General features: G+C 50.7%; 5 protein-coding genes; 4 read left to right on the forward strand and 1 right to left on the reverse strand.

The window, feature by feature from the left end:
* Window positions 1-3,705: 3,705 nt before the first annotated feature.
* Window positions 3,706-6,971, forward strand: FFUJ_06266 (related to SNF5-component of SWI/SNF transcription activator complex; the record flags this gene model as incomplete). XM_023579572.1 has 2 exons in its annotated part: window positions 3,706-4,112; window positions 4,166-6,971. The coding sequence occupies 2 exons, from the start codon at window positions 3,706-3,708 to the stop codon at window positions 6,969-6,971; spliced, it is 3,213 nt and encodes a 1,070-aa protein (XP_023432385.1).
* A 2,897-nt stretch (window positions 6,972-9,868) lies between these two features.
* On the forward strand, window positions 9,869-10,963 carry FFUJ_06267 (uncharacterized protein; the record flags this gene model as incomplete). Its single annotated transcript, XM_023579574.1, has 1 exon — window positions 9,869-10,963. One exon carries the CDS (start codon window positions 9,869-9,871, stop codon window positions 10,961-10,963), a length of 1,095 nt encoding a protein of 364 aa, XP_023432386.1.
* Window positions 10,964-12,618: 1,655 nt separating this feature from the next.
* FFUJ_06268 (related to myosin heavy chain) lies at window positions 12,619-20,892 on the forward strand (the record flags this gene model as incomplete). XM_023579575.1 has 3 exons in its annotated part: window positions 12,619-12,666; window positions 12,913-12,981; window positions 13,819-20,892. The coding sequence occupies 3 exons, from the start codon at window positions 12,619-12,621 to the stop codon at window positions 20,890-20,892; spliced, it is 7,191 nt and encodes a 2,396-aa protein (XP_023432387.1).
* Window positions 20,893-21,590: 698 nt separating this feature from the next.
* On the reverse strand, window positions 21,591-23,763 carry FFUJ_06269 (related to signal recognition particle receptor alpha subunit (SRP receptor alpha-subunit); the record flags this gene model as incomplete). XM_023579576.1 has 4 exons in its annotated part: window positions 21,591-21,836; window positions 21,890-22,416; window positions 22,474-23,455; window positions 23,530-23,763. The coding sequence occupies 4 exons, from the start codon at window positions 23,761-23,763 to the stop codon at window positions 21,591-21,593; spliced, it is 1,989 nt and encodes a 662-aa protein (XP_023432388.1).
* Window positions 23,764-24,477: 714 nt separating this feature from the next.
* On the forward strand, window positions 24,478-25,626 carry FFUJ_06270 (related to Slh1p interacting factor; the record flags this gene model as incomplete). XM_023579577.1 has 4 exons in its annotated part: window positions 24,478-24,762; window positions 24,822-25,023; window positions 25,083-25,408; window positions 25,465-25,626. 4 exons carry the CDS (start codon window positions 24,478-24,480, stop codon window positions 25,624-25,626), a joined length of 975 nt encoding a protein of 324 aa, XP_023432389.1.
* Window positions 25,627-25,767: the final 141 nt, after the last annotated feature.

Consider the following 25,767-nt stretch of genomic DNA (forward strand, 5'->3'; position numbering starts at 1 on the left):
CGAAGGATCGAATATTCGCGCCCGGCAAGGTGGATACTGTAAAGTTCCGTTTGTACTCCGTAGGTTGGAGCATGTTTGGCGTCAGTTGAGGAAGTCTGGTCCAGGTTGCATACCTTATAGAAAGCCTGTGAATAGGCTAGTAAGAGCCAAAGAAAGCACTGCTCCGGGTTCTGTCTCTGCATCCTTGAGAAGAAAATCGCTGCGGAGAACGTCAAGAAGTGAAGAGGTTGGGCATGCATGTGAAGAACAATTGAGAGTTTGCTGACACGAATGCCACATCGTGGGGAGTTGGATATGTCTGAAGAGGCGGGCCAATGGCACACCGCATGTGAATGGGTGGATGAGCCCTCATGTCGATCCCGGAGAATTCGGGGTTTGTTCTGCAAACATCATGCACCAGGAGTCCATGACTTGTTTGATGATGTGATAATTGCGTCTTGTGTTATCCCTAATCTGTCAGCATACCATTCAGTGTCTGAGAGCCCTGATGTGAGAATGCAGTCGAGGGAGTTAGCTGAGCAACAGATGAAACGGTCAACACGGGTCGAAAGCAAAAAGCCATGATCAGACAAGTTCGCTTGTCATCTTGGATGCTAAATGAACCCATGTCGAATGCCCAGGATGGGGCCCTGTCTATCTCCGCTTGACCTGTCGGCCGATGGATGGATCATGGATCCGATCCTTTAGGCTTGACCTTGAGCCGTAGCATTTCCCCACACTCAAGAGTCTCATTTCGTATAACATCATCCGGAGTATATTGCTGTATTGAAGATTCAAAGTCAAAGGTCCGGCGTCGTACGGATCAGGTTGGGAATGAGGCTAGCTCTTGTTTAATTAGACAGCCACTATTAAAAAGGCGAAACCAGGCAATCCTATTAACTAGGTCTAAGTTTACCTTCGATGACGGTCAGTCTTATCTGCAGAAGGCTTATTATAGCAAGGTGTCCAAAGTCGTTGAATATCTAGTAAACGGTAAACCTCACCTTACGCGCCAATTTGTGAGGGGTTGGAAAAACGCCTCGTCATGCAATGCACGTTAGGATTTCTAAACTCTCGGCGGCATATGTCGGCCATGAAAGTCTGTCTTTATTCATGTTTATGTTGACATAAGTGCCAGAAAACTGGCAGTAAAAGTTGACTAGCGCGCTCAACAAGAGGGGAGGCTCAAAGACTATTTGGCTTATGCGTGAGTAATTGGCTGCAAGGCGTAGTGGGCATGGCGAGCGCGTGTGTGGTTGTACGCGTGGATAAATAACAGAGTTTGTTGGTGACATTAACCGTGACCAAGTTTTGAACTTGAACTTAACAAGTATCAGAATGCCTGGTTTTGAGTGATATAATACTGCCATTGTATGAATAGAATGCCTGGGTACCTATAGTAAGCGGACGGTGTCGGTCTGACTTTGGTCTAGTCGGTTTATATGACTTACCTTGCGGATTTGGAGCTTTCGCTCTCTCCAAAGCAGTACCAGAGTTGGCTGCTAACCTCTTAGGTTACTTGAGCTAGCCTGGGGTAGATCTAAGTATGGATCTATGGGTATCGTACGTTGAATGATGGATCCCATTTGAAATGCTCCGGTAGAGGTGGTAGGTGCGTTGAGTTATGTTGTGTTATGCGGGCTGCTTTCGGTCTTGGTGGAGCATTGCTATTCAACATGATGAGATGACGGCATGGGGAAATCATGATGCAGCCATATCGTATCGCATCGTATCGTGTTGGGTGTAAGTCCATTCTACAACATGCCGACTCCGATGATACAGCATCAGCATTGCATCGTATCCACGAGGAGGGCGCTCGGACGGCTTGCGTGTTTCGTTTGATGTGAGTTCTAGAGCTGACAATGACAATTGCAGCCGAGTCAGGTCGAGTCAAGAATAGGTTATATCCATGGCACTCGATCTGTAACGCTGCAGCTCAGCCTCTAGTTGGACAGCATCATGTCAGCTCTTGGTTGGGTGGCCTCGACCGACATGGAGTTTGATTTGAGCAAAACGAGACAAAAGAAACAGGTTCTGAAAAGAGGCTTGAGGTTTCCGAAAGAGAGGCCGACAGGGGGGCGTGAGCGAAAACACTCCGCAACTTTGCAAACAGCCCGCCGACTTGTACTGTAATAAGAAAAAGCGGTACTGCCTGTTCTATAGTGAGCTTTATTGGCCAATATCGATGAATGGGATGCTATGGATTCATGTTTAGCAGGGTCGTCTATGAGGCGGATAAAACAAAGGAGCTGGCGGAAGTCGTCCAAGATGATGATTTACACAAGCATAATTTCGCGGATCATCATAGTGTATGAAAATCCAAAACCTGATCGACCTGCCATCCCCAGAGGACACGACATCCATGTTCACTTCGCTTGTTGCTGAGGCTGCATACATGATTGTAACTCAATTCTCGTGTTCACTCCAGATGGATGTGGTTGTTGAAGGGTTGATCGAGTGCAAGGTACAGTGACGGGTTCGAAGCCCACCTCATGGCGGAAACTCAATTGTACCTACTATTTAAGTGCTAACCTACTATACCTAGGGAGATAACGTCGGATGATCGCTGAACAGGACTCGCTAAAATCAGCCTCCAACGCATAAATTGTGAGTGGAGATGACTTGTTGTTATCTCCAGGCTTCAGAGATGCATTGAAACCTTGGCGCCTCTGAATCGAGGGCATTTTTCCGAAGTCAATTGCCCTCCCAACCAGTTCATTGGCTGCTGGGCGGTTGCCGAAACGTGCAATCCAGTCCAATCGTATTAGGATCGGAAGCATCGATGGAGGTGCCTTGGCTAGTGCTACCTACCTGCCTTAGCTCGTTCCCTTTTGTTCCTTGGTTCTCTGGTGGGTGACCTTTTGGTGACCATTAGGTGTGTTCTGCTAAGGCTGCTTGCTACCTTAACCTCCAAGCTCTCCAAGCTCTCCAAGCTCCACTCTCTTCCCGTCATATCATAGCTCCTCTACCTAGCTTACCTAGTTCCTCTCCAACATGGGAAACTTCAGAGTTCGTCTAATCCGGGAGTGACATGGACGCGCAGCTCCTCTTTTCTTGCATGTGTCTCCTCAGCAAGTTACTCTTTTCATCACATCGCATCAGCGCTATTCTCCGCTCTACTCCCTTCGAGACTGTGGTCGCTGGTGCTGTGCTGTGCTGTTTGATGCGAGCGTCTCGTCTCGCCTCGTCCGCTCCCTGTCCAGTTTGGTATGGTTTGGTTATGGTCTCACCCCTCCCATGGATCTCATACCTCACCTTAACAACCAGGATCTCCTTGTCCTTGCCCGGGAGTTCCCCTCATGCGACGCCGACTTTCAAATCAACTCCGCCAAAAATGCCATGGATCTTTAAACTCGACTCCACCTCGTCCAACCTCCCCTCTCATTCTCTCGCTCTCTCTTATTCTCTTCTATTCTAATATCACCGAGCTTCTTTCTTATTCTCAATCCTCTTTCTAGATCATAGACTAAGCAATCGACCAGCTTTACGAATATATACTCCTCCATCCTGTATATCGCGAAGCTTGAGCTTCAGCTTCAATTTCATCCTTCCTCGCGGCTGAATAGAAAGACGGGATAATTCGTGTTTGACGGCATGGAGGCGTTTATGTACCAGTGAACGGTCGTTTCTGCTTGTTGAGGCATCTCACAAGCTCTCTTACGAGCAACCAACCTTCTCTCCTTCCGATATCATCTCACGAGCAAGGAGTTGAACCAGTTTGGCCCAATGGGCAATGAACAATCCGCCGAATCCCCTCGCGGGCATCGGAAACTATCCAAGCCACCTCACTGCAGCCAGGCATCTGCAGCTGGTCTGCCATACACTGCTACTGCTGTGACACCCCATCGTGAGCACTTCTCCAACTCGTATCTGGTCGGATCGCTGCCGCCTGCTCCCAATAAGGCTTCTACAACGAGAAGAGTGGCGCCTGGGCTCGGTATAGCCGTCCCAGCTGGTGACGCTTCTAGTCCTATACAATCACCTACATGTAGAGACCCCATGCGCGATTTGGAATCGCGTACGCGGTCTATCCAGTCAGAGCAGCCTCCTATACTGCCAGCTTGTGTCAACAGCTCCAGGACCAGCTCTATTGCTCAGGATAGCAGCTACCGCACGCTGACGCGCGCTGATAGGTTTGTGCAACATGTCTCCATGTCGATAAATAGAGCTAACTGCCTGGAAATAGCATGCCTGTTGCAGTACGGCGTGGCTCTGCAAGCTACGATACGAGAGCTGTCGAGGCCAAGAAGCATCTTAATGCAAAGGAGAAGCTCCCAAGCGAACCCGTTATCTCCAAGTCTAATAAGCATTCTGATGAGGCAAGTCAGGATGTGACTGATGATAACAATAACGCCACCCAATCTGCAGGTTCGTCCATTAGCAGAACAAATTCAGACGTCTCTCTTTACATGCCAATGCGCCGCCGCTCGGTCGTTCAAACTCCAGGCATAGCAACCAGGGCTCATCATTCCAACCCCCCAGTCTCAGCCAAGTCGAGTTTCCGCAAGAGTCTCCCAGCTACACCCTCTCAGTCCAGGCACAATTCGATAGAATCTGGCATGGGGAGACGCATGTCAATGCCTACGAAAATCCCTTCCCAGGCGAAATCCTCGGACCGAGCCGTAACGCCGGTCGAAGCTGACTATAAACAGCTAGGTGGTATGAAGTTTGGATCCCTACGCATCACAAACGGGGCCCCCGGAACTTCTCCAATGCCTGAGGATGACGTCAAACAGCAAGGGGCTTCTGAGTCGGCACTAGCAATCCCTCGGTCGGAATACTTTCATGAGCAAGCCAAAAACCCACTCAGATTGATGAATCAGGGCTCGACCATGACAGATGCCAATGAGCTAACGACGGGTGAGAAATCACTTACTTCTCGAGTCGCAAGCTGTGTTACCGAGTGTTTGAGCGATGCAGAAAAATCTAGAACAGGCGATGGCGGAATGTCTGGGAACGGGAATGCTGTCTCATTTCCGGTTGCTGAGGTTCTGGAAGTAAGGGAAGATCCAAATGCAAAGCCCTACCCCAAGAAAATGCAACTTGGACTCGAAAACAAAATGCTTAAAGGATTGTCAAGATCTGATAGTGGCTTCATTCCAAGTCCTTCGTCGGAGAAAACTCATCGCTCTGCGTCTCGAGTCGACAGTGGTTACAGTTCTAATGTCTCTCTTCGATCATTGCCCAGCCTGAGATCCGGTGTCACGGACAAGAACACAATGGCCTCCGAAAAGCTTGACGTGGACATGTCCGGGATGTGTTCGCCCTCGGATTCGAATTCGACTCGTACTTCTTCCTTAGTACCTTCTCAGACACATAACCGGCTGCCTATCCACCTTGAGGTCCCGTTGTCGTCGACAGACGATGATACCTCTTCGACTTGTCCAACAAGCCCCTCGAGTCCTGCTAGTCGTCCATTCTCGCCATTTAGTCGTGGTAGCCGCATGCGCCTCTCTTCGTTGAAATCAAACAAGAGTTTCGAGCCAAGGGTATCGAACACTGCGACAGCGCCAATCGTTCTATCCAAAGGAGACTTTCGGGAACAGTTGCCTTCGCCGGCCGCAGATGTTAGTCGTGATGGCAGTAAGATATACCGATTCCTGAATGGCTCCCGCAAGAAGAGATCCCTAAAGAAAGGGGAAGTGACTACGATCGAACAGGACGTCACTACCGATCCTTTAGGGCTAAAGACGGGCTCCATACCTAAACCCAACCGACCTTTGCTTCGAAAGGAGCCGAGCAAGGACACTCTGCATACTATTTTAAGTGTTGGGAGCCAGGATGCGATTGGGAGTACAAGGCGCGGGGAGGACGTAGCGCGGGGGGCCAAGAAGACCGTTGGCAAGAAGATGTCTCGACGTCAATCGTGGCGCCAATCTATTGCTCAGTTATTTGGTACTCGAAGCGCGGACGCTAGCCCTGCCTTGAGTTCCATACCTGAGCCTGCGCCCACACCAAGGCGCCCATCAACTGCTATGGAACTTACTTCTCGCCCTTTCAATGCGGCTCCCAGCCCTCGAGGTGTGAGCTCATGGTCATCTCGCCCAGCACCAAGAAAGGCTGCCAGTAGCTCTGGCAGCTTAGCTCTAGAAACCCGGAAGATGGCCAATAAGTCGAGCATACAGGAGAGCCGCGACAAGCCAGAGCTAGCTCATCTTCGCACGAATGTTTCCACACCTAGCTTGTCAGCGAAACGTCGATCATCACTGAGTCCATCTGCGCTTGAGGTGGATCAGACGCTGCGAACAAAGACTTCACCACCGGTGAGTATGCAGAATCGAGGCAGTAAGCCTCCCAAAGCAAAGTCACAGGCGCAAAATCGAGCTATGACACCTTCTTTCCCTATTAACTCCCGTCCGAGCGCTAGTCGTCGACTCTCGTTACCCCAAGATTATGGACGAATGACACCACACATCCGTCAGATCTCACATAGCCGCAGCGAGTCACGCAGCTCCAGTCGAGGCATGGTCATGAGTCCTACCGCGGGTTTAAGCTCCCAGCAAGTCAATGCTGTTCAACACTCCAGAGTTTTGTCATACTCGAGTAATGGTACGCAACAGAGTGGTCCTGCTGCCCAACAAGTCAAGCACCATCGGCGAGTATCAGCACCTGCGCAGCCGCACCAGATTGCCAACATGCCGCGCTCTCGGAGCAGCACTACACTTATACAGATACAGCAGCAGCAGATGCTACAGCAACACCAACAACGACGGCCTCGAACATCTGTCCAATCATGGGCCCCAATGGACATGCACAGCCTCAATCAGCAACTGCAGCAGAACTATATGATGCAGAACCAAGCTCTTGTCTATGGTGCACCAAACATGGTTCAACAATACCCAAACATCTATGTTACAAGCCCAGTCCCAAATCATCCTGTTCATGGTAGACAGGGTTCCCAGGGTGGGATGTATGTTCAAGATCCCCCTTTTCGGGTCCTCCACAGCTATAATTCTCCAGCATATCGAAACGTTCCTATATGGAGCCAGTAGCTCGGAGCCTCAACAGTTGGCTCGCTTAGTTCTTTGGTTTGATCGAGATACCATATATGATGAAAATGGTTTACAATTTCATTGACTCTTTTGCTCTCGGCGTTTTCGGGTAAAGGCAGCCTTTCCTTAGGTACTGGAATTGGCCCACAGCGTCCACACGCATTCCTTCGTTCATTCATTCAATCAGTCACACACTGTCTTTCATTCTAAGAAATTGCATGTACAATTTTACGGCCACATGGAAAGTGTTATCAGACTTGACAGCTACATCATCCAGAGCTGGAGCTTGTGTTAATCTTAGTAGTTTGTTGTTGAAAAGCATGGTCTGTTAGGCGATGCATGATTCAATATGCTAGCTTTACTATCTCACAGCGCATCATTGGCCCGCACGGAGAGAGGTGTTGATAGGAAATGCAATTCTCATAGTGCAAACCTATTTAATGACTTGGTGTCTCTATATCTCCGTTGAAACCATTTGACTATTGTGTGTATGAACTAGTCCGGATAACCTCATGACAGACGGCAGACTGGCTGGTTCGCTGTCCCTACATACGCGTGCGCATCTGATGCTTGCTTAGCCCTGCTTCTTGTGGGTATGATCTGGAAGGCTACGGCTACGAGATAGGGGTAGAAGAAAGGGATTAGTTGGGTTGATATTAAGCATCCCCATGATTCCCGACACAGCCTCACACAGATCGACAAAAGGATCCAGCTAGAGTGACGTAACATCAAAGACACGTTACTGCCCGACTATCGATATGAAACAAATCAACGATGAGACCACGAGAAAGGATCTGAGTGGTTGATGAGACTTGTTTAATGGAAGCGAGGTTGACGATACAGTAGTTGGGCTGGTCTGGCTATCAACAAAGCGTGACTGCATAGTAAAAATCCTTCACACCACCATAAGCAAGGAGGAACTTGTTGACAGGTCACACCTCCACATGGAACCATGAAGGGCCACAGGGGCAGAGGCCTTAGGAACACCACCACGGTTCTCAGACAGTTGTCGTTTTAGTACGCGGGGAGGGATGGAGGTCCAGCACGATGCTGTAAATTAAGAACAAGAGACAACGGACAACACGTCGTAGAAGGTGGGTTTCTCATGGCTATAAGATTTTCTGGGGAGCAATAGCATGACGACAATGGAGACGGATGAAGAGACAAAGAACGAAAGAATAGCTAGAATAGGTAGATATCTTCCTCAAGGTATGATTGGCGATCCGGGAAGACGGGGAGTTTTTGGCATGGCGTTCCGGGGGGGTCAGGTTCTTTGGTGGGTCGATGCTATTTTTGAATGGATACATACCAAGCATCGTTTTAGGGGACATCCATGCATCGGGCATACGTGATGCGCGTTTCCCCATCGGACGACGCCAGCCTCCCGTTTATTGCTTCGTCTTTGATCCCCCAGACAATGATAGAGTGGATAATCACTTGATGGAGATAATACTGTAATTTCGTTGACAAGACCCTGACGATGAGCTATGTCATAATAATGGGCCAGGGCCTGGAGGTAGCCCTTTGTTCATGGCGTCGGGGCGCCTACTGACATCCGTGTTTGTCTCCATGTGAGCAGTTGAGTGCAGAAGGGTGATGACGACGACTCCTAGAGGGTTGGTTGACAGGGGTGGGAGACCCATTCGAGATGGATGTTATAGCCAGTCTGGTTTGAAAGCTGCAAAGCGTACAGAGTATAGCTGAGTCGAGTATTTTGAGGAACGCAACGCTTTATGGAGAAAAACTGATATAAGAAAAGGACGTCAAGCTATACCAATTTGGAGGAGTCGGGAATGTTTCATTCATCATATAGGTAGTTAGTCGATAAATACCTACCTAACTGGTGTCCCCCCTATCAGGAACAACAGCGCACTTGGATATAAACACAATTCTCATGTGTTATTCAGGGGACCGTGCAGAAACAGAAACAATAGATCGCCCCAAAAACTGGCAGAGACAGGCTCGTAGTCGAATCGGTTAGTGACATCTACCGAGACGAAACGCTGGTTCTATTATGTGGCTTTCTGACTGAAGTTCCGTCCATAGGTATCGGCACGGGCAACCTTAAAAACAAAATCGAAAGTCCTCCACTGGTATTAAACCTAACCCAGCTTCGAGCATGGTCTAGACACGTCCGTATCAGTGTGGCCGCCACCAACGGGCTGTCTGTTTCGGTTAGCTAGGTGGTCTCAGGCGGCTCTTTAGGTGAAGTTTTTGGCGCATGTCACCCAAACGCACCCGACCTCAGCAGTGGCCTGCCCGTTCTGCTAGGGCAAGCACAGCCTCCATCCAGTACCACCGGATCCATGCAGGCAAATACGAGACGACCTCACAAGTCTCTGACCCATCTTTCCATTCCATCCATCCATCAAGTTACCCATATTTTTTCTTTGTCTGCCTGTCCTTGTCTCTTTATAAGTCTCACCTCCCGTTGGTGCCGTCACACAATCTTTACTCTCGTGACTCCATTCACCTCCGTATTACTCACTCTCGCTTTTGTGTCTTTGTTATTTTCTCTATCGTTTAATTTAACATCGTATTCCAGCCCAGCCTTGGCTCGTCGATCTCACTCTCGCTCACGCAACTCATTTGGCATCGAACGACTCTATCTACTGCGAATACAGAACCAGTCTTGTTATTATTCGTCTCACGCCTATTTGTTCAGGTAGTCACAAACGACGATTTGACACAACTCTTGATCACGGATATCCCGTTTCCTCACTTGGCTGTGTATCGCTCTGGACGTTCGCGTCAGCGACAAGTTTAAAGCGCCATTACGCCTTCGTTCCCCTTAGTAGCTGTGAGCCAAGACGACACCCTCTACATATCTCAGCTGGCATATCCTGCCTACGTAGCCAACCTTTCTTTTCGCGAAACACTCCACAACCTCAGTCGCCATGTACATGACACGCCTTGTGAAGCTGCTAATGGTAGCTCTTGCCGTTGTCTGCGTCGCTCAGGCATCATGGATTGATCTCAACAAGATTCACTTGCGAGAGCGTCGACTCGTCCGCAGAGCAAGCCCAAGCCAGTCCGACGACTCTCAACCAAGCGCAACTGCACCTGACAGCAATCCTTCAGCTACTCAAGCAGACCCAGCATCCGATCCTGCTCCTACTGATGCAGCTGACCCTACCTCGGACGAGTCTGCCAAAACCGACGCTGAGGCTACTCAAGCTACTAACGAGCAAACAAAACCATCTGCCACTGATGCCGAGCCTACCAACAACGATTCTGCAAAGACAACCGCTGCTGTTACCTCCCCTACAAACGCTTCTCCCACCAGCAAGCCCGCCGAGAAGTCTAGTGCTGCTGATACCAAGCCCTCCGAGACAGCCGCTGCCACACAATCTGAGGCTACCGACAACGTCGAGTCATCGGCATCTGCCACTGACGCCAAAACTGCTGCTCAGTCGACAGCCAACTCCCCAGCAGCCACCAGCACCTCCAGCAACAACCAGAACAGTGACGACGCCAGCAGCACCGCCAGCGAGAACAATGATGAGGCTTCCAGCACTGCCGCCGAGAAGAACACCCGAACTACCGCTCGGCCTGTTACCTCTACGCACGTCGCCGTCGTCACAAGGACAAACAGCGATGGCAATCTTGAGACCATGACCACTACGAGTGTGTCTACGTCAACACCTGGTCTGAGCGATGGTGATGACGACGGAAGCTCTTCAGGCATGTCGGCCAAGACCCGCAACACAGTCATTGGAGTTGTTGTCGGCATTGGTGGCGCAATTGTCGTTGGTGCCCTTGGCCTTGTCGCATGGCGAATTTGGGGGCGCAAGAAGCACCAAGAAGAAGCCGATGGTCTCATGGACTTCAACAAGAACAATAACCGTCCTAGCAGCAACGGCCCTTATCACAGCGTTGAGAAGACTGAGTACGGGAGTGTCGGGAGCTCGGGGCCTCAACGCAGCCCATTCCAATCCACGCTGGACACATATCACCAACCAACGCCCGTGAACGCCTCGTCCAACTTTTAACGACGGCGTCTCATATTTTCTTTTCATCGTTAATAAAAAGCATTCTCTTTTCCTTTATGTTTCACACTTTCCACCATCCGTTTCGATGGAGGTCATCGAGGTCATGGGCGTTTCGGACACGAATATTTTTTTCTCAGGGGAGTAACATAGAAAGTGCTGTACGAATTTGATAACGAAAGTCACGACTGCAATCGGCTGAAGCAGCATACATCCCTGGATCCCAGAACTTTGCGGTATTTGGGCAAATCATTTGCAGCATGCATGGTCTGGTTCATGGTTCCAAGTTTTGGGTTGTCTGGGCTTGCTTGATCATACTACATATAACATGGACTTCCTCCATCCCGCAGCCAAGCCAATCATCCACATCCACTACGTAATGGGATTGTTGTATGTAGAAACTCAATTAATAATATCTCAAGCCTGGCTTGTATATTGTGTCTTGAAGTCGAGCATGGGTGAGGTGGATCTTATGAGTGTACATGAAGCAAGTAGTGTTTCTGCAAACATCCAATGCGATGAGGTCAGTTATTGTTGATTTGACAGGACCCTTAATATCTATATCTGGGTTAACTGTGATGGTTTTCTCCTGTGTCGTGGAGGCTTTGTCTGAGGATAATCACCGTAGTGAGAGCTTTGCTCTTCCATATTGCTCCATCTGACGTCGTGGACTTTAGGTGGATTGCCTCGAGTACCTAAATGATGATGGTGCAAGGCATCATGCTTCACATTAGCAGCAATGAAGACATCTCTTCTTTTCGGTAGTCGAACTCCGTCCGAATATATGACACATTTTTCGCCATTCATATTGAAAGGGCTCAGAGGTACTTTCAATATGATGAACCGCAAATACCTAGTACGTATTGATGCCAAACTACATATTGTGCTAGATATAGGGTAAAGGCACTGGTAATTTGGGGTGCACCCTTACTTTGAGCCTAGCATACCTGCCTAGAAGCCCTCGTAGGCCCGAAGCGGAAGAGCCGATAACCCATGTTCCTGAACTGACATCCATTCCAAAAGTTAACGACGGTGGAGGCCCAAGCTAGCTCAAGGTACGGGCGGGTGCGGCCCCGACGTTTTCAAGGGTCCTAGTGGAGAGGTAAGAAAAAAGAAAGGGGCATAAAAAAAAAAAGAACATTCGATTCCTGAGATCTGAGTACGAGAAAGGAAAGTTTTGGAGATAGATAGGCATGATTGTTAGACATCTCATTCCGTTGGGCGATATCACGATGATGATTACATATGAGGCAAAGCTGGCTGGGAGGGTTATGATGAGTTGTCAAACTGAACCACACCTGAACTCCGGGGAAATGATTGACCTGGACTGATTCAATGCGAATCCACTTGTCCATTGACTTATCCCAAGATGGATGGGACTGTGCAGGCATGTTCACCCTTGAACCATGGAAGAACAAATAGAAGAGTGTTGGAACCCGGGCTCAACAGTGCTGTCGCGTACTGATACAGGCACTGGCGGCCAGTAATGCAATACCTGCTACTCTGCTCCGTAGTTTGGAGGTCGTAAATCATGAGCAAATGAAAAGAGAAGCCTTGTTAGTGACAACGACTCAGCCACCGGCTGAACCAGTTGTTGTGCTCTAGAATTCTGAAGACGGGTTGTGTTGAAACTGCTAGTTACTAAGGTACATGTGAAAATGATGAGTGATACACCATCAAAGCGCAATTCGCAACGCAGACAAAAGGTATTCCCTACCAACCTACTCCGTATCGTCTGTCGAGTTCTTTGGTTCGAAATTCTCCCAAGATGCCAGGGGCCCTTGGCGAAATTACGTCGTGGCCAGTGCGGGTACCGACTGGAGCCGGTCTCATTACAGAATAGCTCCCCTTTGAAGATGTTTCCTTTGGACGAGGCTACAGCGACTCTCCCAAGTGGCCAACTGTTCAGTGTCTGAATTGGATGATTTGCTGTCAATCCTTGTGCTCAACAGCGTCACCAAAAAGGAAAAGCTGGGCCAGCACACACGCCCAAACTTGGAAGTGGCCGCCGGCCAGCGCAGGTGCGAGAAAAAACCCACTGACACCAGAGGCAGCTGCATGTGCAGGTACAGACAGATGGTACTCGACCCTCTCTTGACTCTACCTAGTCCAAGTTAGCATGAAGTCTTGAGCTGCCTCGTCCACTCATTGTCAAACAAAGCTCTCGAGGGCTCATCTAATCTCATATCGCGCCCCTCGAATGAGAGACATCTTCAATTTGCTCTCCTGTTCCTCTCTCACGCAACTTCCTCCTTCTTCCCGTTAATGCTGGCCGCCCAACTTCGCAACTGACAACATTCCCAAAACCCCGATGTGTCCGGCCGGTATCATCCTTTTCTCATCTTTGCTGTCTTCTGGCCACTCTTTTTTTCTCATGAAGCTCTTTTCTTAGGTTCTTGATAGACACTTTTTTTTCTATTACAGTATTTCGCGCGACACCCCTGGAAGCCAGTTTCCACACCCCGGAAATTTCCCACCTAAATAGCTGTCGAGGCAAACCGTCATTCCGTCCGCCCCCTTATTAAAGTTGGACAACGCGTCGCGTAGTATTCAAGTATATCTCGACCGTTAGGAATTATCGGCCACGATTACGGTTTCGCAAACCTGTGTCCCCTCCCTCAGGCCTTCGAGATCGGCTTTTCAACTGCGCGACCGACCTTGAGAGAAAGGACTGGCTCTATTTGAGACTCAGCTGCAGACATACTCTTAGTCTGCACTGATCTCCCTGGGTGAGTAAACCGAAACACATTTTCCTTATTTCGGTCTTGGACATGTATGAGCTGGCAGAACACACATTCATCTCCAGACGCCACTGCATAACTCACAGTTGCTGACCGGGTCCGCCACCAAACAAACAGGCCGCTGTAAAGACGTCTTCTACAACGTTGTCGACTGCTCCTCCTGGTGCATCCGCACAGGACGGTCACGGAGCCTCATACTCTCGATCCCGCCCTGCCTCACCGGCTTCTCCTACACTTTCGAATACGTCAACTGTTGACGGCGAAGAGGAGGTCGAGTCCTCGCCAGTTCTTCCTCCGCTTCAAGCTCCTCGACTTCCGGAAAGAGCTTTACAATTTTTGAGGACACCACCTCCCGACGAAACCCAATTTGGTACTGCCAGCTGGGGCTCTCCCTATCCCCAGTCAGATCGCAACCTTCGTCGTCAGAGCTCCGGAAGTGAAGCCTCGGACGACTCACCAATTCACCACCTGGATATTGAGACCCCTTTCTTACGCCCAATTCCTGATCTGCTACGTTCACAGTCCGACCCGCCAGGCTCTTCGCTGAGTGCTGCCGCCGCCGTCCTCGCGAATCGTGCTCGACGGCAGACTCGTGGTCTTACTGAGGATTGGATACGTACGCACACCACTGACGACCCAAACGAAGAGAGTCGACACTGGTTCAGTGACGGAAGTGGGAGCGAGCACTCTTCGGTGAGCGGCTCTGAACCTGGCTGGTTAGAAGAGGGCGAAGCGCGCACTCCCCGACCCATCCAGAGAACAAGGGATCTATCTCGAGAAGGATCTGGGCACCATCCACGGGCCAGATCTAGCATCGAGACTCTCCGACCAGGAGATTCTCTCAGTCCCAAAACGGGACAGAACAGCAGTATGGCGACCTCCGAAGCCGCGCCAGTAACGCACGATGCGGCGAGCGACAGGTCTCAGGCCGCCTCCACCCCGGATGTACCTGTCGCAGAAAGTCCAAAGAAGCGTGTCCCCAGTTCTACCGCCAATGGGGAGCCAGCGCTGCCTGCAACACCGATGAAGGGCACCCAAAAACCTCTTCCTAAAGAACCAGCACCAACGCCTCGACTAAAGAAGAAGGTTCCATGGAGAGGCAAGAACATCATGGTTCTCATACCGCGAGACACTGAGCGAGGCCAACCTGGCCATGCGCCCATGCCCTTACGTCAAGATGAGATAGAGAGGATGTTTTCATCGTGGGAAGAGCTTGGATATGACATCTCAGGCTTTGACTTGGAAGTCGAGGGCTATCAGGTTGAAGGCACAGCGGATTCTCAAACCCGAGATTCCTGGCCAGATTTTGATGAGGTGGTCAAAGAGAGGGAAGAGCGTAGCTTCAAGGTTACCCTTCCCGATTTGAATGCTTGGAAAGATTATATGAATGAGCTTCAGGAAGCCAAGTTGCGCGCTCTTGGTGTATCTTTTGGTGATGATGAGCCCGAGCAACCTTCTGTCTCTCCTGCGACAACAGACCTCAGCCGTCAACCCTCCGGCCAGTATCCCCCTCTTCCATTTTCTCCCCCTCTACCCACTTCGTCGGCCTCAAGTAACCATGGTATGCCGGGCTTCCAACCAGGCCATTTCGTACGGCCTTCGACGCACAGTCCAGGTCTTTCTCATGGTGCCTCACCACTTTCTTTCGCTGGCATGCCCGGTAAATTTAACCCGCGGCAATCCATTTCGTTCCCTGCCAACAGCTCACCCTTTGGCTTCCAACAACAATCGCCATCGGGTTGGCCAGGGCTTAACCGCCATGATTCGCCTTCTCTCATGGGCATGATGTCTCCTCAGTCCCCCTTCGGAGCAGAGAGCCCTGCTGCCATGAACCTGCACCAGCGTCACCAGTCTCTACAATATCCCATGCTGCCTCATCAGCAATTCTCATATTTGCAACCTGCTCGGAATTCACCTCGCCTGCAAGAGGTCCGCGAAGACGAGGAGGAGCCTGCTAGCAAGAGCCCCTCAAGGACGCCTGAACCCCCTCAACAACAGAACACGGATACCCTCCAGGCCGAGATTGATGATGCGGAGTACCACTTGGAAGAGCAGCTTCGCAACGAACTGGAGCACGAGGATTACAACCCCCAACCTCAAAACGAGCAACCTGCTACCCTCCCAGATCCGTTTATCCCGGCTCATGGTCCTCAAGCATCTGGTCAATTCACTGTCCAGGAGCGATTCGCCAGTGAACAGTCTAAACCCCTGGTCCTGCATCATCCTCGACCTCACAGCCGTGGCCACTCGCTATCGCAGGGTTACTTCCGTGATCACAACGAGAACAGCGTCACTGCTGATGAGAGCAATCTCACTAAGTTCAGTAGCCTGAATGAAATCCCAGAGTCCCACAAACCTGATGATGCCTATGAGATCGAGACCAATCCCAGCAACCTGGGCACACCTGTCCAAGAATTTGATTTCCCTGGATTTGGTCACCAGAAGAACTTTTCAACAGCTAGCAATCCATGGAACGATGCTGGGTCAGTTGATAGCGGCAATAAGATGGATCGACGCTCCAGCCATGCCAGCAAACCATCGCTGTCAAAGCTTAATGTGCAAGCACCTGAGTTCAAGTTCAACCCCACGAGTTCCTTCACTCCTGGCCAGTTTGACTTTGGCAGCAAGAGCAATACCTTCCAACCTGGTGCCAGTAGCTTTGAGCCGGCAGCTAGTACATTCCAGCCTGGCACAGGAAGTTTCCAGCCCGGCGTGACTAGCTTTCAACCTGGCGCGAATGCTTTCAGACCTGGTGCTAGTAGCTTCCAACCAACTGTCAACAACTTCCAGCCTATGGCGAGCACCTTTGAACCTGGCAAATTTCAGGGCGCCAGTTTTGAGGCATCTGGATTCCAGCCCTCAGTGTTCCAGGCGAACACTCACATTTCTGATACGAATATGTTTACGTCACCTCCTGCAAAACAGCCTGCACATGTTACACCTGCCAAAATTAACGTCAATGCGCCGGCTTTCTCCCCAGGCGACAGCTCCTTTAGCTTTTCAACATCAGGCCCTAAATTCAACGTCGCTGCGCCTACATTCACCCCTCACTCTAATGCCTTTACAAGCCCAACCAGTCAGGGTCATGGCAGTATCTTTGGAAGCATTGACCTTTCTTCAAGTGACATGCAATCGAACAAGAAGTCGAAGGCTATCCCCATCAGGAGACCGTCCAGTCAATCATCTGCCAAGTCTGATGAAGCCGAGGTGCAGTTTGATGTTGACGGTCGGCCTTTGGCTGATGAGAACAGAGTCAAGCGAGCACGTAGCTCTGCGCCTGGCGGTGATGATGTGCCATTATTTGCTGAACAACCTGCCCAGACCGATGGATCAGCGGAAGAAACACAGGAAGCCACACAAGATGACCATGTTCTCCCTGCTGACACGTCAATGTCTTCTATTGTCACCTCGGATCAGATCGACACCAAGGCCACTACAGCCGCTCCGTCTGCGGCGCCTTCAGTTACATCCGCAAACGAGAATAATAACTGGAAGCCATTTGAGTTTGATTCCAACCAGGATATTCAGAACTTTAACGATGCTCGACCATTTGGTGAAGATAGCTTCAAGCACGAGCACAAGAAGACTCTCTCTGCCGCTGCCGAACCTTTTCAGCCTGGGGCGAATTCTTATGGAGAAACCACTCAGACTGAAAATGAAGAAGAATCGGACGCCTCTCCCGTGGCCAGCCCTATGCCAGCCCGTGCTCCTCCTGGGCTTAATACTTCTCGTCTCAACACCAGCCAGCCTCCACCGAGAACTGTTTCTAAGGGGCTTGGTGCTTCACGGTTTGCTGATCCTCCTAAGCCTGCTAAGGGTCTCGCTGCATCCCGATTTGCTGGCAGCCCGACTCCCGGCGAGAAGCCTCTTCCTCCTCCACCCATTGAAGACGATGTCGTCGAATCAGTGGAGGAAGAGCCCAAGCCTGAGCTGTCTGCTACTGTAACGCATCCTGCTGGTCGTGGCAACAATGAGCCTACATTTGAGGAGATCGACGCCGTTATGGATCAATTCTTTGATGATCCTACGATGGGTGTCAACAAGACTGTCGAAAACTCACAGTGGCAGCAATCTAGCCCAGTTCGCACTCTTGCGTCTATGGCTACGTCCTCTCCCTACAAACTGGAACCTGCTGCCGATCAGTATAACCGCGATGAAGCCAGCTTGACGCCTCGGGAGTACCACCCGCTCTCCGACGCTTCTGCTCAGCCGGTACCAAGCACCGAGCTAGAGGACCCATTCCTAGATCCTCCTGGAACACTGATCACTGCCGGTGGTGCTGATGCTGTTGACGGCGAGAGCCTGCCCGCTAGTGACTGGGAAGCCGCCTTTACCGAAGACGAGCATGACAAACTGGAGAGCCGAGCACAGTTCTTCGATGGACGTGTCAATGAAGTTGTTGGAAATCTTTTAGCCTCACGCCTGGAGCCTCTGGAGAAGACACTCTTCTCCATCCAGCAAGTCTTGGCGACCCGAGCTCGACGTACACCTTCTTCCCGACGCGACATGCGTAGCGTCTCTGCTGAGCTCCAGCAGAGCGATGCCGATGACGAGGATGAAGAACCTGTTGTTCGTCGCTCGATGAGTCCTCGACGGGACAGACGTCTGGACCAGATTCGGATTGCTGTCATGGAGGGTCTTCAAGCTCAGCAACGCAGCAAGCTTGAGGCATCCCCTGCCCCCCTTTCTGCACCAGCCAGTTCCGAAGCACCAGCCACTGCTATCCTTGAGGCCCTCGAAGGACTTAAGCAGGAGGTCACGAACAACGCAAACCGTGATAATGGTCTAAAGAAGATGATCCAAGAAGTCATCGAGGCACGCATACCTGCTGCCCCCAAGTCCGAGGAGGTAGAGAACGCTAAACTCACTGAGCTTCAGGATAAAATTACCGATCTTGAGCAGCGTCTTTACTTTGAGCAGACCAAGGTTGAGAATGAGGTCTCTGAACGTCGGGCGGCCGAGGACTTGGCGTCTGAACTCATGCGCAAGCTTCAAACTGCCGAGACCCGTATTGAGGTCGAGATTATCAACCGCAGCGTTTTCGATCAGCGCGTAGCCGACTTGGAGGAGAGGCTTAGGGGAGCTGAAGAACTCAGCGAGGATTCAGTTGTTGCTCGCCGTGCTGCTGAGGATAAACTTACTGAAGCCCGTGTTCAGCGTGAGATAGCTGGCGAAGAGGTGGTCCGTCTGCGCGAGCTGGTCGAGCAAAGAGATCATAAGCTGCGTTCACTCGAGCAGGCAAATAGCAAGACTGCTATGCGCATTGCCCTCTTGGAGGCTGCTCAGAACAACGCCACCCAGGCTCAGCACGAGGCTGTTGCCAAGTGCAAGGGCATGGAAGTTGAGCTCAAGGATGTTCGACAAGACAACCACCACTGGCGTGCAGAGGCAGAGCGATATGACGAGTCTGCTCGACAGAAGGGTGCCGAGTTAATCCGTGCTCTCGAAGACAACCAGCATATGCAGAAATCTTTGACTACTCTTACGACACAACTTGAGGAGAATGAACGTGTTCGGGAAATGTGGCGTGGCAAGTTTGTTTCGCTTCAAGAAGACATGGGAAGGGCGGCTCGAGAGATTGCAGAAGATAACGCCCGCCGTATCAAGAAGGATCAAGCTATGCTTGCTAGACAGGAGGTCTTGGATGCTCGTCTTCAGGCTGAGGCTAAGACCCGAGAGCGCTTGGAGATTGAGATGGAGCGCCTGCAGTCGAACGAGCGAGCTGGTATGCGTGCAACTAATGAGTGTTCTCGTCTTGAAGGCATTATTGGCGAACTGAAGACAGAGAACCACAAACTCGAGCAGAAGGCTATGCGTTACCAGCGCGAGTTTGAAGAAGCTCGCGAGTCTGGTATGAGTGAAGTCAAGCGGACCCGCATGGCGTTGCAAACCGAGATCGACGCCGCTAATAACCAAGTCAACTACATCCGTGAGGAGCTCGAGGAGCATAATTCTAAGCTTCGCGCTGAGCTTGATAACGTCAGACTCGAAGTGGATACAGCCAAGGCCCAGAATGAGATGCTTCTTGAAGAGGCTGAGAACAGCAAGACAGTTGAAATTGAAGAGCTTATGCGAAAGCATCAGAATGAAATTGAGGATCTCCAGACACGGTACGAGCGCCGGGTCCACAACGCTCAGGAAGATGCTCACAAAGCCGAACAACACCTTCTGGAGCGACTTAGCCTGTCTACGTCCAAGACCGAGCATCTTCAGGATCGCATCTTACACCTTGAAGATAAGCTGGAGATTGCCAAGCAGGCTGCTGCTGCTGCGGCTCAAGCTGCCAAATCCGCTGGTGCTGATGTCAACATCGCTGTCGCCCAGCCTAGACAAGCATCACGAGATCTCGAACCTCCTGAGAGAATCTCTCCCCAGGCTCTTCGTGAATCTATCATGGTTCTCCAGGAGCAACTTCAGGCCCGCGAGCAACGCATTGAGGAGCTTGAACACTCCTTATCCAAGATGGACCCTGAGGCCTCCACAAAGATTACCAAACGCGATGATGAAATTACTTGGTTACGCGAGCTTCTCGCGGTCAGACATGAGAACCTGCAAGACATTATTGCCGCCCTGCAAAGTGATCGTTTCGACCGTGACGCAGTGAAGGATGCGGCGATTAGACTCAAGGCCAACCTCCAAATGGAGGAACAGGAACGAGAGAGAGCCATGAACGGTGGTTCTGCGATCAACCTACCAAACATCGCTCAGACAATCCAGAACGCTACGCCGCGTGTGGCACAAACTATTGGCCCTCTTGCGGCTGCTTGGGGCAACTGGCGAAAGGGGAACCGCAGTCAACCATCGCTCAGTAGCCTGTCTGGCGTCCTCAGTTCGCCAGCTCCTCGTCGAAACGCGACGCCATCGCGTAGCAACTCGACCTCCCAGAATAACTCGCTGGGTGGCCTCATGACACCTCCCGCTTCTAGCCTTCGTCAAACGCCTCCAGAAGACAATAAGCCTCAGCCTACCGCTTTTGCCAGCACCGGGCGCCGATTTCCATCACAAAGCTATGGTTCTGCACGAGCACGGGGAGCTTCAAACACCTCACATCGAGCAGAGCCCACTGTTGTGACGCCACCGCTTAGGGAGTCGGAAGATGAGCCCATGACTCCCACAATGATGCGAACTAGTGGCTACGATTCGGATGCTCAACCTGGAGACTTTGACGATAACGATTTCTTTGAAGACTGAACGGATTCGAAGACGTATCGGCTTCAGCAGGCGACACTCTGTCATGATTATTTATATTAATTTTTTCCTTTGTCAAAATCATCAACTACGGCCGATGCATACATATATGCTGTTCACATTATTACACTAGTTTCACCAAGACTGCGAACCTAGAGAGATACCCCTTTTGGATTGATGTTTATGCCACACAGATTGGGATTATTTGTTCTTTGTTTTCATGGAGTCTTTCGTTTGTCTCGCATTGTTCAACTTCATGATGAGGCTTGTGTTTGGGGGGAGGAGGACTGGTTGATGAAGAAGGCGGCCAAACCTAAACAAGAAAAAGGAATTTAAAAAAAAAAAAAAACGGCTGAAAAATGATAGTGGACCAACAAGTTTTGTTATTTTAGTTATTCTACTCACTGTCGTTTGCATAGCGGTGTGATGGACGTCAATTTGGCGCGGTACAGCATCAAAGACGATTGCTCGTTGTACATAATCATAATCTACTCTCAAATGAATTGTTAAACAGATGCGACAAATCCATTGGAGTGACGCACTGCTGCTGTGAAGATGGCGGCACACTTATTTTGAACCAGGCTACAGTCACCAGATAGCTGTGTAGTGGGAATCCTTCTCTTGTTAACATTATGTGACATATAGCTATTAGAATCAACAAACAACCCCCACGATGTCCAAGACTACTGTTGTTTTCCTTTTCAGTGGTTACTGAGAAGCTTCTCTACCGCCCATTTTACCGAGAAATTCCGCAGGTCTGAATAGTGCTGACCAACTCCAACAAAAAGTACAGGGACGTTTGTCGCGTGAACAAGACTAACAAGAGTGCCGACCATGTCGCCAACAGTGTCACACTTGGAGATGATGAAGCCATCAAGTGTGCGAACAGCACCAAAAGCAGCGTTGAAATTGCGTGCTTGAGCGACTGAGTCGGTACCTACAAGAGCCTGAGATTGAAATTAGTTAATGCAGCCTGGGTTTCGAAGAACGGATGACATACCTCGCCAACCATGAGGATCTTGTCAGGTTGAGCAAACTTGGCAAATTTCTCAAGAGAAGACATAAGACGTTGATCGTTATGTCTTCTGCCAGCTGTGTCAATGAGAACGACGTCGTAGCCCTCGTGCGCAGCATGGGTCACGGCATCCTTTGCAACCGTAGCAGCATCCTTACCATATCCTTTCTGGTAGAGTTCAACGCGACCACCTTCACGAGCCGTCAACTCCTTGAGGTTGCGGACATGAACAGCAAGTTGCTCAACAGCGCCGGAGCGGAAAGTGTCACCAGCGGCGATCAGAACCTTGTACTTATTCTGGAGGAGGAAGAAGCAAATTTTGGAGAGGTTGGTGGACTTTCCTACACCATTGACGCCCACAATTGACATAACATAGGGACGAGCCTTGCGGAGAGATGTCACTGGGGGAGCCGTGATAGCGTCGATTTCGCGAAGAAGGTCGAGGGATGATGTCGGGGTAAGCATCTTTGTGAGCGAGGCCTCCATGGCGGCTTGAATTCTGGCATTAATACCTGCGAAAACTGGTCAGAATAGGGCCAACAGGATATGATAATTGTCTGTCAACGTACTCTCGAAACTGCCAGTTTTGACACCAAGCAGTTCCTTCTCAACACCTTCGCATAGACGGACAGCAGCCTCTCGTGCCACGTTCTTCTGAAGCAAGTGCTCCTCCATACCCTTCATAGCCTTGTCGAGATCTTCTTTAGTCAATGTCTTGCCTCCAACAACGTTGCGGAATAGACCGCTAATAGCGCTGACGCCCGACCCCAAGAGGCCAGATCTGGTCTGTGTCTTTGCTCCCGCTGCTTTCTCTGCTTCTGAAGCTAAGATCTCATGCACCTCGTCACCAAGATCCTTGAGCACGAACTTGCCCTTTGATGTTGAGCCCCATGTGTTGGAGTCAATTTCATCCACAGCTGATGATCGCCCCATTGCCTCAACCTCCGAGTCACTGGTCGCATGCGTCTTTGCGGAGTAGTCAAGCTGGACATCGTCTTCCTCGTCGGCGAAGCCATCGGCGTCCCATTTGCGGCCCTTCTTGGCGACTGCCTTCTTCTTTCGCGGCGCTTCGTCGCCAGAAGACACCGGAGCTGAAGTCTGGTTCTTTGCTTTGCGCGCTCGGCGAGAAATCTTTGCGATAGGGCCACCCTTTGCGACAAGGAGATGGTTATTCGGTGTTCCGGGTCGTGATCCGTTCGGCGTCAAGGCGGGGGTTGACTCGTCGGCTGAAAGGGCATCCTGGGGCCCATTGAGGTGGCGCCCTCGGTATGTTAGACCTGGCGCAACGGGAGGATTGTCGCCAGTGTTTCCTGAGATGATTTCTTCTTCTAGCGGGACTGCGCCAGCCGTGATGGTAGTGGAGGGGACCTTAGTACTAGTCTGGTCAAGCTCCTCGAGTTGTACGTCGAAGTATTCATCGAAGGCGTGGCATTCAACGAGGGTAGTATGCGGCTTGGTCAATTGTTCACCGTAGAGGTTGACGAAGATAGTCTTGATATTGTCAACGAGCTTGTCGACCCATGAGAGGTGGAGGAGGGATCTGTAGACGGCCTAAGAGAGAGTGGAGACGTCAGCGCCGAGGATCGGGGGAGAAGCCATCATGACAAGTAAGGCTCGGGACTCACGACGAAGATAACGCCCAATTCCTTAACCAGAGTCCATTTGAGAGTATGTTGATCGCTCTTGTAGGGAGTGTTGATAGCCGCGGACCTTGAGTCGCTGAGGGCAATAGCGCCGCTCTTCTCCTCGATAAAAGTGTCTGCGATGAAGTTGTTGATGATGGAAGGATTTATGGGAGTATAAGTGCGTGACCAAACGACCACGCCCGAGGTGGTTAATATTTCGAAGGAATCTAACATTTCGCGAGTATCTCCCTTGAACGTTGGAAAAGAGGAATGATGATGCTGGTGGGAGAATTAAGGTGCAAGCCAACGTGGAGGCGAATATTCGTTGGTAGATGTGGCTACTCTAGAGCACGGAGTGGGAGACTAATGGGCACGTCTAGTTAAAGATAAGATAAAACCGCTGCACATCAAAAAGAAAGGACAGGGACTCGACCCGGACACGCCGTTTGGGCCTAGGCCGTCCTTGGAGGAAGAAAATCCAACCCTAGGAGCAGCCATGTTACGATCATGGAGAGCATGACAATATGGATCAGGTCAACAGAGAATATTCTTAGTTTTACTAGGTAGGTACCTAATGATAAAAATCTCTTCTGAATAAACTCAGGCGCCTCTGCCTTCTCTGCTGGATTCGATATCGAAACAATCACGTGCATGGTTCTTCTAACTTAGAAGGAAACAGGGGCTGACCTTGAGCTCCCTAGGCTCCTAATCCTAAGTGTGGCAGTGGAGGTTGCCAGGCTGGAGCTCTCCATGATGCTAGCGCCCAATCAGATGAAATCGACACATTTCCTGAACTTGACCTACACCAGACGCTGAACAAACACCAACTTTACGTTTAACCTCGTCATCAGCCATCACCAACTCGCCTGAACTCAACTCGAGACCTCGACTCGGCGGGAAAAAGCAGAAGAATACACAGCGCATAAAGAACACGCACTCTCCTCCGTCATGCAGCGAGCGACATACGCGCAGTCGCCTCCCCTTCACCATCCAGTTCCTCAGCATGTGTCGACCGTCCCTCAATTAAGGTCGCCGCCTCCTCCTCCAGGCTCCGCGCAATCACAGCAAGGCTACGCTGCTAACGCGGGAGGAAATCCATATCAGCAGCAGGGAGGCACCAGCGGCAACGTCTTTGGCCAGTATGGCAACTTCATGAACGACCCTACAGCGCAGGTGGCGGCGCAGTTTGGACAGACGGCCTTTAAGCATGGACAGGAGTATGTGGAGCAGAACGTGAGTCCTACCAGTAACACGGTGGTCTTGGTGGCACCTGGTACTAACTGCCGCGATAGTTTGGCCGATACGTCAATGTCTCCGCTCTCAAGCATTACTTCAACGTTTCCAACTCATACGTCGTCAATAAACTCTTCCTCGTCCTTTTCCCCTGGAGGCACAAGCCTTGGTCTCGTAAGCAGGCTGTCGGGCAGAATGGACAAGAGGGCTGGTATCTACCCCCACGAGAAGACATCAACAGTCCCGATATGTATATTCCAGGTGCGTAATGCAAGGTTAGAGACCGCCGCAGTTGGACGAGTTGGCTAATTGTAGTACAGTTATGGCACTTGTGACATACATTCTCCTGTCGACACTGATCGCTGGCCTCAACAACCAATTCCAACCAGAGCTTCTTGGAAAGACGGCTACAGTTAGTCTAATTGTTGTCATCGTTGAGATCTTCTTCCTGAAGCTGGGATGCTACCTCCTGAGCATCTCTAGCCAATCCCAACTCCTTGACTTGATTGCCTATTCTGGGTACAAGTTTGTCGGGATCATTGTCACTATTGTCGTTGCCGAGATCCTTAACGGCGGCAAGGGTACCGGCGGCTGGGTTGGCTGGTTGGTCTTTGTCTACACCTACCTTGCAAACTCGCTCTTCTTGGTAAATTCCATGATTACTTGGCAATGCAAACATACACCTGCTAACTATTTGCTTAGATGCGATCACTCAAGTACGTCCTCCTGCCCGAAACATCTGCCGGCTCTAGCGGGCCAATGCAGACGGACTCACGGGCGAAGCGCAGCCAACGCACAAAGTTTCTTTTCATCTACTCCTACTTTGTGCAGCTCTTCTTCATGTGGCTTCTCACCAGGGCATAATGAGCGATAGCCCACAATGAATCACTCGTTGTGTCCAGGAGACCTGCATTGCACTCAAAAGGTGGCTCAGAGACATCTGGGATATATTAACATTGGTCAACGAACCATGGGGCGGAGACGGTAATGAGGGATGACTGGGGA

The sequence above is a fragment of the Fusarium fujikuroi genome, chromosome FFUJ_chr06 (genome assembly GCF_900079805.1).
Source record: "Fusarium fujikuroi IMI 58289 draft genome, chromosome FFUJ_chr06".
Lineage (NCBI taxonomy): Eukaryota > Fungi > Ascomycota > Sordariomycetes > Hypocreales > Nectriaceae > Fusarium > Fusarium fujikuroi.